Genomic DNA, 14,187 nt, shown 5'->3' on the forward strand with positions numbered 1-14,187 from the left:
AAACAGCCTTAACAAGACAGGTCCTAGTTTCCTTATTTCTTAGAAGAGAAAACAAGCACAGAGAGAATGAGAGAGAACAGAACACAAACTATGCTTATGAAGTATCTTAAAAATATCAAGAACCATTTCAATGATCCATCTGTTTTTCAACATCAGAAACAACAAACCATGAATTAGTTTGAAGGACAACCACTTTAAGACCAGCAGATAATTTTCCAAAGAATCACCCCTTTCCCTGGGGCTATCCCCTCACTAATCATGTGGAAGGTTTCAGTCAGCACCAGGTCATCAGAGTCCTACACTACTGCAGGAAGTAGAACGTCTCCTTCCCATTAAGAACACCAAGCTGTAACATGACAAAAACGTTCACCCTTCATGATCTGCTGGAGTTCCATCTGGAGGGTTTGCACAGCTCGTCCAGGGTGATCTCCTGCAGTTCGTTTAATTCGATGGATAGAAAGACGGCCATCCACCACTGCTGCAACATCATCATCTTCAAGAAAGATGACGCGATTGGTATGTTCTATGACAGCACTATAAAATGTTCAAGGAGATATTAGATCAACAATCAAGGATGACTATTACAAATAAAACTATCATTAGGACACAGGGCCCATGCTTAAAATACAAACCTATCATCCTGCAGTATCTCTCATAACTTTCTGGTTACCAAGGCCATTCCCTACAGGGCAGTAGGCAGTTACTGTGGACAATGAATAAAAAGGATCTCTGTGTAACACGGTAAGCCAAATTAGATTAGATCAGATCAGGAAGCACAGCTATTTCCTCCTCATTCTATCACCAAATCCTCTAATTTTAACTCCTAAATATTTCTCAAAGATTCTATGTCCACCACCACAAACCAGTTCAAGCTACCATCAGCTCTTGGCTGGACTACCGTAGAAACCTGCTAACTTATCCAACCATATCCCCTCTAATCTCCCTCCATCTGTTTTCCACTTCTGCCAAAATGAATATCAAAAGGCAATTCCAACCAAGATTTCTCCCTCACCCAACAAAACACTTGGTGGCTTCCCTCTAGCGCTTCAGAAAACCACAAAGCACAAAGCAGGACCCCACCTCCTTCTCTAGCCTCCACTCCCACCAAACTTCCTCTCTCTATGTCAGCCACACTGCTACCCGTCCCGAACTCTCAGAGACTGATCAATCTGCAGAAATGAATGTTCTTCCCTCTACCTCTTCACCTAATTAACTCCTACTACGCCCTTATCTCTCAAGTGTCATTCCTTAAAAGAAATTTGCCCACAGGAGTGTAAGTCACCATGTTATAGGCATTCTGTAGTTCTTATCACAGCTGGAATTCTACACTTGCATGACTGATTAAAATTTGTCTCCTCCAGTAAGAAAGAGCTCCTTAAGGACAATTGTGAGTGTGTGTGTGTGTGTGTGTGTGTGTGTATATATAAGGATTTTATTTATTTATTTATTTTGAGTAATCTCCACCCCCAAAATAGGACTTGAACTCACAAACCCAAGATCAAGAGTCGCATGCTCCACCATCTGAGATAGCCAGGCACCAAGGGCAAGTGTATTTTTATTTTTCTCACCATTATTTCCTAAGCCTACCACATGGCTCTGCTCAGAGTGCTCAATATGAATGTCTGAGTGAACGACAAAAGGATAATAAGCTTCTGTGATTCCTAGTTTATTTAAGCCATAACTATCAAGTCCAACCAACCTACTTAATGACAACAATGAAGCATCCCAGCATGGACTCCACACCTGCAAACACTTAGGCAACAGTGAAGCTTATTCTCCCACAGAGATGATGGATTCCCGTCATGATCTAACCTGTGACACTCTCTCATCTTTAGATCCCCTTACTTTAGGGCACAACAAATGACTCCAAACACTTCTCGGCAACGTGAGTGATTCTGCTTTATCCTCATCACTATTAGTATTCCATTTATAAATGCATCTAAGCATCCCGCAGTATTTTTCACTCAACATGTGTTAGTTTAGTACTATTTCTTTAACAAAAGTGATTAGGCTGCAAATTACTTCTGAATTAAAAAGGTGATTGTCTTTATTGGACTAAAAGTACAATGGTTTAGCAACTGTACCAAAACTGGTGGGACACCTAGCCATTCTATTCTCCAATCTAAAATCTCTCCTCACTGTAAGACCTGGCTCAGGTTCCAAAAAGAAGAGGAAAAATATACTAGAGATTGGTTAATATGTTGGAATAAGACTCAAGGACTATTATCTTTTCTTGGAACACGGACCTGCATGCTTTGAATTGAGAGAAAAAAGTTTTCTTAGACTCTATCTCCAAAAAGGGCACCTACATTTCCCTAATTGACAAAATTCTTTTACACAGCATAACGAGATATATACAAAATGACTTCTGGTTTCTGTAACATGAGAAGTTTTGCTAAAATTCTCTGATTCCAGGAAGGACGCTCACCTTGCATCAGATGCAAAGTAATATTCCACTGCTTTTTCTTCAACAGGGAAAAGGCAAGTTGTGCTGTCCACACGAGAGAGGTTACAGCCTCCTTTCTTGTCCTTCCCTAGAGCACAGAGGGAACACAGATCAGCAAACATGTAGAAGACAATGGCCAATATAGAAATATGCATAATTTTCTTCAAAATCAACAAAAAAACCCATAGCAACACAAAATAATTTCAGCAATTTTAAAATGCTACGTGGATCACCTTATTTCCATGCAATAAGCCAACATGAACAGACAAAAAGTGTAGAGTGAAGTAGCAACTATTAAAGAGAGCGTGGCAGATAACAGTGCTACATTACAAATTTTTGAATATTTGTTTTCTAGGCAAAAGGCAAATAATTCATTATTATCACTAACTCTTTTTTTAAATCAAACGTATATAGAAACCTAATGTTAATTTAACTTTATACAAAACTCGATAGAATACATATAAGTTTGTGTGCCTAAACTTATAAAAATTACATTAAAAATGTCAAAATGATGCAATGAAAAAAATAAAGTGAAAACTAGTGGCATACTAATTTTTATTATCTTATAACAAAACTTCTCTAGATTTTAAAAGTCAGCATAGCAAATCAGGTTGCAGTCTACATTTATTGTGATTTTAAAACAAAGATACTTATAGCTCTCTAACCATGGTTTACCATATATGGCATCTACTGCTAAGGACTGGAAATATTATAAACTAGAACCTCTTCTTAAAATCGGATTTTCTTACATTAGTTTTAAGTCAGGATAAAATACGATCCTTTGGCAATAATAATATACTGTTTTTTAAGAGATACGAGTTAACTGAACTAAAAAGGAATGGTGGGCAGGACAGCAAAGACTGGTTGCCTGCAATAGTGTCCTTTTAATTCTAGAACTTTAGAATTCTGGCATCTCTACTTAATATGTCAAGTCATGAATGAAGAATTTTTTTTTATTTTTGCTCATTCACAACTAAAGTCAAAACTAGAAAGCAAAGTGAAGTTTGACAAATTAGACAAATATTTAAAACACACATTAAAATCTATACAAATGTCACAGAGGCAAAAAAAGCACCTAAATCTGAGATCAGGACATACTAGACCTTATAACCTATGGACACTATGGCCAGACGACACTATAAATACACTTGTAAAAATTCACGTTGTGTCTGTCGTCCAAAATGTAGGTCTATAAAGACTTGCTTATAATTATTCTTAGAAATGTACATCCAGGGGCAACTGGCTAGCTCAGTCAGGTAAGCATCCAACTCCTGGTTTCAGCTCAAGTCATGATCTTGTGGTTTTGTGGGCCAAGCCCCACATCGGGCTCTGCACTGGCAGCATGGAGCCTGCTTGGGATTCTTTCTCTCCCTCTCTCTCTTCCCCTCCCCGATTCATGTTGTCTCTCTCTCAAAACATAAACTTAAAAAAACTTTTTTGAGGGACGCCTGAGTGGCTCAGTTGGTTGAGTGTCCGACTTCGGCTCAGGTCATGATCTCATAGTCTGTGGGTTTGAGCTCTGCTTTGGGCTCTGTGCTGACAGCTCAGAGCCTGGAGCCTACTTTAGGTTCTGTGTCTCCCTCTCTCTCTGCCCCTCCCCTGCTTGCTCTCAGTCTCTCTCTCAAAATAAAGACACACACCAAAAAAACCTTTTTTGTAAAAATCCCATGTCCAAATTTCTCCACAATCCATGCTCATTTGGTGGGTTTTAGACATGAAAATACAACAGCCCTTTCCATCCAAATTCAACAGCAAAAACGATATCACACTTTAAAAAATACATGTAAGGTGACATTCTAGAAAAAGTAATGCTACAGAAGGATAAAACAGATTGGTGTCTGCCAAGGGCTGGGAATGGGAACGAGGGCTGGCTGGCTACCGAGCTACAGCTGGAGGGAACTTTCTGGGGACAGGATTGCTCTATACTTTGTGGTGATTATACAACCATTTGCACTTAATGAAACTCATGAAACTGCACATCAAAAAGAGTGAATTTTACTGATGTAAAAAAAGTGAATCAAAAAACATGCAGAAGGACAGCCAGCACCTAGACTTTCAAAATAAATACAACCAGCCTTGGTCATAAAATGCTCTAATGGTGTCAAGTTTCACTATATTCCTTCTCCAACTGGTCATTCTTCAAGTAACAAGGTATATTATAATATTTAGAAGGATTTAAGATATCATTGCCTATTTAAATGAGAATATTACCACTTGATACCAACATCTGTTACAAGCTATAAAATGATTTGCTGTACATCGATTATCTCATCTGATCTGAGTGGCACACAACTGTTACCATCCCCCTTTATTCTGTCAGCTGTTAACACCTGGAGAAAATAGCGAAAGCCTATAAGCCAGTCCCGTGTTCTCCCCTTTACACAGTCTCTTCAGTAAGAAGCAAAGCTTTATAAATGAAACTTTGCTGAGCCACACATTATCTACCTACTAGCAACTACAGAAATAAAGGTCATTAAAATACAATGATTGATCTTAAAGAATGTCTCATGGTAAGTTTCTCTTCTAACTTCTTAAGCCCTCAGCCAATGTTTCAACATTATTGCTAAAAGCAACCTAAGAAAATGTGCAAGATAATACAAAGGTAATGTATACAATAGCAGGATTATTAACAGAAAACTGCAACCCTGGATCCAAAATTCTGTACCCTCTATGGTAAACTAGTTTTTCTTTTGAAAAGGGAAGGAGAGGGAGGAGGATGTAAGAAGAAATCCTACCATTTCAAGGCTGAAGGCTATTTAAGGAAATAACTTTCTCCTTTAGATAAAAGAGCTAAAGCAGCCACTATCTAAAGATGAAGAGATTTAGAATCCTTTGCTATTTTTTTCAAGAAACCAAGAATTATACATTAATAATATGGGTTTCAATTTTCTGAATTTATCACTCCCTATATTTTACTTGGAAAGCTTTTAATATTAAGTAAATGAAAAGAGCATGCTATTTTTTTGGGTCTAATTATATCAATAAAATGATCCACAGTTTGTATGGCTGAAAGTCCTAGAAAAAAAATAATAAACTTCAAACATAAACAATTAAAGAAAGACTTCAATTTCAAACAAGGCAATCAAGATGTTGAATGTGAATCTACAAGTAAAATGTCATGCACAAAATAAAGATCATTTAAACATAATTTTGTAAAGAAGTTAGGATATAGTATTCAAATAACTACCTCTGAATTCTATCTACAACAGCCTAACACACAACACTCTTTTCTCAATGTAAGCATCTTATTTATAACAATGTGTCTTACATGATTTCAACTTAAAATAAAAAATAAATTTTATAATTTCAATCTCAGAAATTTTAATGAAACAAATTATTAAAAGCAGTTTTCTAAATGCCAAAAGCAGACAGACAAAATATACTCTGCAAATTAGAAAAATGTCAAAATATGCTTCCCCATAAAAAAGCACATTTTTAGAGGCCCAGCACATTCATTCACTCCAAGAACAAAGAATTAGTAAAGAATGAACAAAAGAGGGTAAGAGTCCTCCCCATCCATGCACAGTGCATTTCCCACCTCTTTCTCCCTGTGATCCCCACCGTGTGAATTTTGATCCAATCTGAGTCCTAGCTAAAGATACACAACAGAAAAAAATTCTACTCGTCAGAGAAACCACAACAACAAATCCTTTTCATGTCTAGACAGAACTATATATACATATGTGTGGATCTAACCGAAGAGGCATTTATTTCAATTTAATGGAAACTATTCTTTATATCTACTGCACTCAATTTATACAGTTTCCTCATGGCAAGACATAGGAATAGTTCTTACCTGTTCTGTAGAGAATCGGAATGTGATCAGTAGAGAGTTTATGTTCACTTCGTACACCAATCAAAAGAGGGCTACCTCGCCTGTTATGCAAAATTAAGACAGAATTAAGCAATTTCCATAAATAATGCACTGATATAAATTTTAATGAGCCAACATTCTTCAAATAATGTTTAAACTGTCCCTCCAGGCTCAACTTCAGGTATAACAAAAGCACAGCGTAAACAGAATTTGCAAATATTAAAGCTTCTCACTGTTCTAAAAAGGACATTCATGGGCTTAAATATCCTGGCAAAAGTAGTGATAGTAAAATTATCTAGGAATTTGTTTAGGATGTATACTTCCAAAAAATATGGAGACAGTTAATGTTGGGGGCCTGAAATTAGAGAATATTCAATATCCAAATACACAAAGTAACCATAGTGTTCCACTAGAGACAAAAGGCCAGTTATAACTGCCAAAATATATTTGCTTTATTAAGGGGTTCTGTGAAATAAAAGAGTGGTGAAAAATGGACAAGGAAGGGCATATGAAAATAAACATATACATGTAGCATGTAGATCTAGGACAGGGCAAATCTTTACAGTAGAGGGTAATCATCATGTACAGAGAATACACTTGTAATTCAAATGTTTCAAAATGCATATAATTATTAGTCATTATTAAATCTGTACGTACCTTGTGCCAACTGCTTGGCCAGGAAAATGAACACTTTTAAATACCAGTGCAAAAGCACCTTCCTATAAAAGGAAAAAGATACATGAGCAATATTTATTATAATCAGTTATCGAATGTAAAATGCCCAAAACATACTGGCTTCAGCACGGAAGTTTTTTGTTCACAGGATGTTCTTTTTAAAGTTATAAACAAGTCCAAATTTTAGGCAGACACTCTTTCCTGAGCTTTGGTGTACCCAAGACACACTTTTTAACCAAGCCCACTCTTGACACATACACAGTAGATAATAGCTCCAAAACGGACTATTACTTAAGCACTATTTTACACACTACTAACATTTCTCAATAGATACATCCTATCTCGGATATTATGAGTTTGAATGCAAGGAGGAGAGAATTAGAAAAGACCCCTAGCTCAGTATCCAAAAGCATTCTCTGGTCCAGCGATTTTACACCACCGTAAACTTCCATGCTTGTTGACCTTGTTACTAGAGATAAAAATATACATAACCATAATTATTAACATGCATATCATACCACTCTCTCAACCCAACCTCCTCCAGGGCCTAAGGATTCAAGAGTGAATAAAGAAGGAACAGAATGTAGGAGAGATAAGGGACCACCACAGAACACAACCTGGGTTATATAACGAATAGAAACAAGAAAAGGCTAGAAAGGGACAGTACTCTGTCTTGAGTAAAGAGAAAGACCAGGGCTCTATTTATTTTCTCCAGCTTCCTGACTCCTCCTTTTGCTGCAGACATCAAAAGACTTGGGTAGAAGGAGGAAGTGAGGGCTGGACCTTCAGAGAAAAGGGCTTTTCAATAGGAAAGCTAAAGTTATGAGTGGGGAGGGCAGTAATCCCTAGGCATTTGGATTTTTGTGGCTCTCTGATGTCCTTAATATTTACGACAACTGGAACGGGATCAAAAAGAATGCCATTTTGATCAAGAAGATGTGGTTTATATACACAATGGAGTACTACATGGCAATGAGGAAGAATGAAATCTGGCCATTTGTAGGAAAGTGGATGGACCTCAAGGGTATCATGCTAAGTGAAATAAGTCAGGCAGAGGAGGGCAGATACCATATGTTTGCACTCATAAGTCTAACAGGAGAAACCTAACAGAGGTCCATGGGAAGGGGAAGGGAGGAAAAAGAGTTAGGGAGAGGGAGGGAGGCAAATCATGAGAGACTCTTGGATACTGAAAACAAACTGAGGCCTGAAGGGGGAGGGGGAAGGGGGATGATGGTCATGGAGGAGGGCACTTGTGGGGAAGAGCACTGGGTGTTATATGGAAATCAACTTGACAATAAACTATTTAAAGAAAAAAAAGTGTGGTTTAATACCAATTGTTGGATAACTCTCTCCACCAAGGTCGTAAAACTGATATCTTGACTTTCTCGATTGTCATACATGTACTTAACAAGCTTGGCAATTGTCTCTGTGTCTGTTTCGGATTCAAAGTCATAGCCTTTGCTTTCCTGTAATTAGAAAGGAAAAAAAAATGACACATTTAAGAAAGTATTCATGATATCCAAATCTTTTCTAAAGAATGTTCTCAAAAATCTCACTAACCAATTGCTAATACTTTTTGACCACCATACCCCAGTATCCATTGTTCAAAATGAAGGTCACCATCTAATTATAGCAAACCCAAAATAGTCAAGTATTTTGTGCAACTGAATATATGCTTTTAATTAGATATACTAATATATGCCACATATAAATTACGAAAATTGTAGGGGCACCCAGTGGCTCGGTCAGTTAAGCCTCCACTACTGATTTCAGCTCAGGTCGTGATGTCACAGTTCATGAGATCAAGACCCCATCAGGCTCTGCATTGTTAGATTCTCTTGGGATTCTCTCTCCTTCCCTCTCTCTGCCCTTCCCCTGTTCCTGCTCTCTCTTTCTCTAAAAATAAACCTTTTTAAAAAAGAAAATTTTAAATGATTAAAATACAGTGGGATATACAACATTCACAAAATAATTCCATAATGAATAGAATGATTCTTTCTTCAGTAATGATATTGCATTATCCAATACAATAGCCATTAGCTATATGTGGCTATTTAAATTTAAACTGCTCAAAATGAAGGGAATGACATATGGCCCTTTGTAGGAAAGTGGATGGACCTTGAGGGTGTCATGCTGAGTGAAGTAAGCCAGGCAGAGAAGGACAGAAACCATATGTTTGCACTCATAGGTCTAGCAGGAAAACAAGAGAAACCTAATGGAGAACCAGGGGGAGCGGAGGAGGGAGAGAGTGTTGGGGAGAGAGAGGGATGCAAAACTTGAGAGACTACTGAATGCTGAGAATGAACTGAGGGTTGAGGGGGAAGGGGGAGGGGGGAAAGAGGTGGTAGTGATGGTGGAGGGCACTTGAAGGGAAGAGCACTGGGTGTTGTATGGAAAACAATTTGACAATAAAATATTATGGAAAAAAAAAATAAAATAAAATAATAAAAAAAACAAAAAAACAAAAAAAAATAAATAAACTGCTCAAAATGAGGGGTACGTGGGTGGCTCAGTCAACTGAGCTTCTGACTCTGGCTCAAGTCATGACCTCACGGTTCTTGGGTTCCAGCCCCATGTCAGGCTCTGGGCTGACGGCTCAGAACCTTCTTCAGATCCACTGTCTCCCTCTCTGCCCCTCCCTCGCTCACTTTATTTCTCTCTCTCCTTCAAAAATAAACATTTAAAAACTTTTAAAAACTGATTAAAATGAAATAAAATTTCAAATTTGGTCCCTCAGTCATACCAACACCACATGTGGACAGTGGCTACTATACTGGACAGCACAGATACAGGGTTCCACCACTGCAGAAAAGTTCAACTGGACAGCCCCAAGAGGACCTCAGGAAAGTCATCCTCATAAATATTAGTATATAATACATGGGTACTTAGAGCATAGAGCCTTCATTTAATCTGTCTTAATTCTTCTTATACATATTGAAGCTTTTAAAAATGCCAAACAAAGGGGCACCTTGTTGGCTCACTCAGTTAAGCGTCTGACTTTGGCTCAGGTCATGATTTCACCGTTCGTGAGTTTGAATCCTGCATCAGGCTCTGTGCTGACAGCTCAGAACCTGGATCCTGCTTCAGATTCTGCGTCTCCCTCTCTCTCTGCCCCTCCCCCATTCGTGCTCTGTCTCCTTCTCTGTCAAAAATAAACACTGAAAAAAGAAAAATCTAAAAATTAAATAAATAAAAATGCCAAACAAGGTCTCTTACAATGCAAAAGATGTCTCCCACCCCCAAACTCCAATTTTATTTGCGCTTTTGGGTCATTTATAATAAAGCCAAGTAATTACTTCTTATTCTCAAAGAAACAAAATATTCCACTATCACAAAGAAAAGTCTGGTAAACCCCAAACCCTTGTAACCATCTTAGGAATTACTTGATCACACCTAGATGGTGTGGCACATTCCAACGCACTTCACTGCCCTCCATTAGAAATTTCTCAAAGCCTGTTGTCTTTTCAGGTCACTTTACTTACCAAAAACTTTTTCAAGTCTTTGTAGTTGGTGATAATTCCATTGTGAATAACAATAAATTCTAAAAGAGATAAAAAGCATTGATGACAAAAAATTATAGGTCTAGTAAACACTGTAAATACCATGACTGACAAGTCACATGCTAGAATTCCAGGTGTAATCAAGTATCTTCTACTTTTCATTATCAGATTATCCCTGGGTAGATGAGCAGCATTGTTTATGTGGTTTAGTGGATATAGAGGGGAAGATAATAAACTGGGGTTTAGAGATATCAATTTCATTTGTGGCTAAACTACTAATCTAATCTCACCATATTAAAGGGGTAAATTTCCTGGGGTTTCTTCATTTGCAGAACAAAAAGGCTGACCAATACAACTATTATTCTCATTTCTTTGTTTATTCATTCTTTTTTTTTAATTTTTTAATGTTTATTTATTATTGAGACAGAAACAGAGCATGCGTAGGTGAGGGGCAGAGAGGAGACACAGAATCTGAAGCCGGCTCCAGGCTCTGAGCTAGCTGTCAGCACAGAGCCTGACATGGGGCTCAAACCCACGAACCGTGAGATCATGACCTGAGCTGAAGTTGCTTAACCAACTGGGCCACCCAGAAGCCCCTACTCATTCATTCTTAGGCATAAAAAAATTCCTAAATTTAAAGAGAAAGACTTTCAAACTATAACAATTACTGGTTTACATTAAGTGAGTGTAAGAACTGAAGTTAAAGAATAAGAAAAACCAGCTATCCTGAGCTGGGAGCCTGCTTGGGATTCATTCTCTCCCCTGCCCCCCGTCTGTCCCTCTCTCTGGCACAGGCTCTCTCTTCCTCTCTCTCTAAAATTAAAAATAATTTTTTCAATTAAAAAAAAAGAAAATCCAGCTATTCAGATCTATAGTAAAATCTGCCTAGCTGAGATCCAGATAATTCTTAAAATGTCAGATAAATTAATGTTAAAACAGCATTCCAAAATCAAGTATGTATGTAGCAGGGTAATTTTCATCTTTTTGATCCTTTTGATTAAATTAAGAGTTGACAGTATTATTTTTTATAGCCCTCAACAGTGTATGTAAAGACCACGATATGGATTTATTATTAAAAATTCTTATAAATTATTTTTTAAAATTAGTAAACTGGGGCGTCTGGCTGGCTCATTGCTAGAGCATGCAACTCTTGATCTCAGGGTCATGACTTCAAGCCCCAAACCGGGCATGGAGCCTACTTAAAACAAACAAAAAAAAATTGTAAAATTAGAATACTAAATTATCAAAATGTTTTTAAATATACTGAAACATACGACAATTGGGGCTGATATTAAATGAGCTTGAATTGAATTACAAATCAAATAATAAACATTTTTGCTAGATTTTTAAGAGAAAAAAGATACCACCAAATGATACTACAAAATAAATCTGAGAAAAAAAATTTTATTGCTGGAACAAAGAATCACAAACAGCTGACTGCAGGATACAAAGCCTTAATGTCAAAGTCTCAAAACATAACCTCGATACAAGTTTGCAGGAATCTTATAAAGGTCCTGTCAATATTAAAAGTTCGTGTTAGCATTCAAATCCAATTCAATAATAATTATGTGAAGCATAAAAACCTGAGAAGGGCAGCTACTGAATTATTATAATAAAATTATAAAATCTTTTCTCCAAAGGTATGTATATACCCACACAAATTCATATATATACAAATGGATATATCTGCTTATTAAAAAACATAGGGGCACTTGGGTGGCTCAGTCGGTTAAGCAGCCAACTTTAGCTCAGGTCATGATCTCGCGGTTTGTGAGCTTGAGCCACATCAGGCTCTGTGCTAACAGCTCAGAGCCTGGGGCCCGCTTCAGATTCTGTGTCTCCCTCTCTTTCTGCCCCTCCCCTGCTCATGCTCTATTGCTCTCTCTTCCTCAGAAATAAAATAAACATTAAAAAGAAAAAATTTTTTAAATAGACTAAAAACTGTGTTAAGTGGTTATCTACAGATAAGAAATAAGGAAGAGGAAATAGGATACAAATTAGACTTCTTTTAATATACCTCATTTTATTGGTATGACTTCAGAACTATGCACATAATTTGAAATAAAATTAATTTTTAAAGATGGTCAATCCCTAAAAATTAAAATGAAATAAATCAACATAATGTATCCAATAATATCACAACCACAGGGGATTATTCCAAGTGACTCTAAAACACAGTAATTTGATTATATATCTCTAAAAAGATACACTCTAAGTACAAAAATATTAATAAAAAGTTTAACAACAGTAAACATACTTATGGTAGTGTTGGTATGAGGATTCTGTTGTATGTAGATGATACAATAAATCAAATAAGTACGTTGCAGGTGTTAAGGATGGAGTTTTTAGGTGTGATTGGAAGGAAATCTATCCGAGCAAGGTTAAATAAAAACCTTCCAGCCTTAGATTTGAATCACAGTGTTAGTGTAATATTATGTTGTGTTTTATCTTTAATCTTATACATGTATGCACCACCCACAGAATTATTTCCCAGCTCCATCCACCTAAAAGGCCTAGGTGTAATGAGCACCTGGGTTATAGTCGTTACATACCATTTCCATTAAAAGGAACTAAGGGTCCTTAGAGAAATGGATGATTCTAAGTCTGCGGCAAAATTAGATGAACCTAAAACATCTTAACTTTCCAGAAAATAACAAAGACTATTAAGTCTACTGATGTCATGTCAGGAACCAACCTAAATAAGCTCCAACGGCCAAAGAAGGGAAAATTTGTGCATCAATATAGATTATTACTTCTTTGTTTTTAAAAAATGCAGTATTTTAAATCTGTGAGTTTGTAATACTAAAAAGAAACTCGTTCATCTTAGAACATTAGGACTTCATTTTTGTAAAACAGTAAATAAAGTGAAAAAAATCAAGTATTTTCCTGCCTTTCCTACATAATCTGTAACTCTGGATAACTAAGCAGTTGACATGGAGAAGTTTCTCTTTATAGAAGTATTTAAGATAAGTGAAAAATGAATAACAGTATTTGACTATCACCATTTAACAAATCCCTAAAGAAATAATTAATGTTGGCAATGATCTATGGCCACTAATAATACAAAAAGAAAAATGCTCAAACATTACATACCTCCACATGTAAATCAATACCATACCAATTTGTAGTAAACAGAAGGGACAGAGAAACTTGCCAAATGACATCATGCCTACAATTAGCAAGATCTAGACTGCAGGAAACTCTACAGGACAAACAACACAATAAACAGCAAGGAAAAAGGAGAGCAAGACCGAGGTTCCAAAATAATCTGGGTGGAGGAATACAGAGAAATAGAACTGATTTTGTATCGATAAATGTTAAAGCTGGGTAACAGATACGTTAGGTTCTACATATTGTATACTACTGAATATGTTTGAAATTTTCCAGATTAAAAAAAACTAAAATAATGAAAACAGAAGAGTCTGCATTTTTCTCCAATCAGCCATCCCTCTATAATCATCCCAAAGCACACAGAATGCGTTCATACCGTTGTTTTTGTCAGAGCGCTGCGGATGACTATTGACAGGATTGGGTTCTCCATGTGTTGCCCAACGGGTATGAGCTATTCCAAGGTGTACATCAAATTCTATATCCAAATCCATATCCTGTTGCTCTGAAGGGTATAAAATGAAAAATTCCAACATTAAATCATGCTGTAGAGATAATGCTAGAAGCTATATTTAAATATAATTATTACAGGGCACCTGGGTGGCTCAGTTGGTTAAGCATCTGACTTCAGCTCAGGTCATGAT

General features: G+C 36.8%; 1 protein-coding gene across 1 annotated transcript in view; it reads right to left on the reverse strand.

Moving 5' to 3' along the window:
• Positions 1 to 14,187, reverse strand: part of GFPT1 (glutamine--fructose-6-phosphate transaminase 1) — a 58,188-nt gene that overhangs the window by 26,799 nt on the left and 17,202 nt on the right. The window contains exons 4-10 of the mRNA XM_029937512.1: positions 13,923 to 14,048; positions 10,418 to 10,476; positions 8,267 to 8,401; positions 6,918 to 6,979; positions 6,243 to 6,322; positions 2,429 to 2,534; positions 371 to 534 (exon numbers count right to left, since the gene is read on the reverse strand). Coding sequence (XP_029793372.1) covers positions 371 to 534; positions 2,429 to 2,534; positions 6,243 to 6,322; positions 6,918 to 6,979; positions 8,267 to 8,401; positions 10,418 to 10,476; positions 13,923 to 14,048 — 732 coding nt within the window. The remainder of the gene's footprint in view (positions 1 to 370; positions 535 to 2,428; positions 2,535 to 6,242; positions 6,323 to 6,917; positions 6,980 to 8,266; positions 8,402 to 10,417; positions 10,477 to 13,922; positions 14,049 to 14,187) is intronic.

This window comes from Suricata suricatta, chromosome 4 (genome assembly GCF_006229205.1).
Source record: "Suricata suricatta isolate VVHF042 chromosome 4, meerkat_22Aug2017_6uvM2_HiC, whole genome shotgun sequence".
NCBI classification, from domain to species: domain Eukaryota; kingdom Metazoa; phylum Chordata; class Mammalia; order Carnivora; family Herpestidae; genus Suricata; species Suricata suricatta.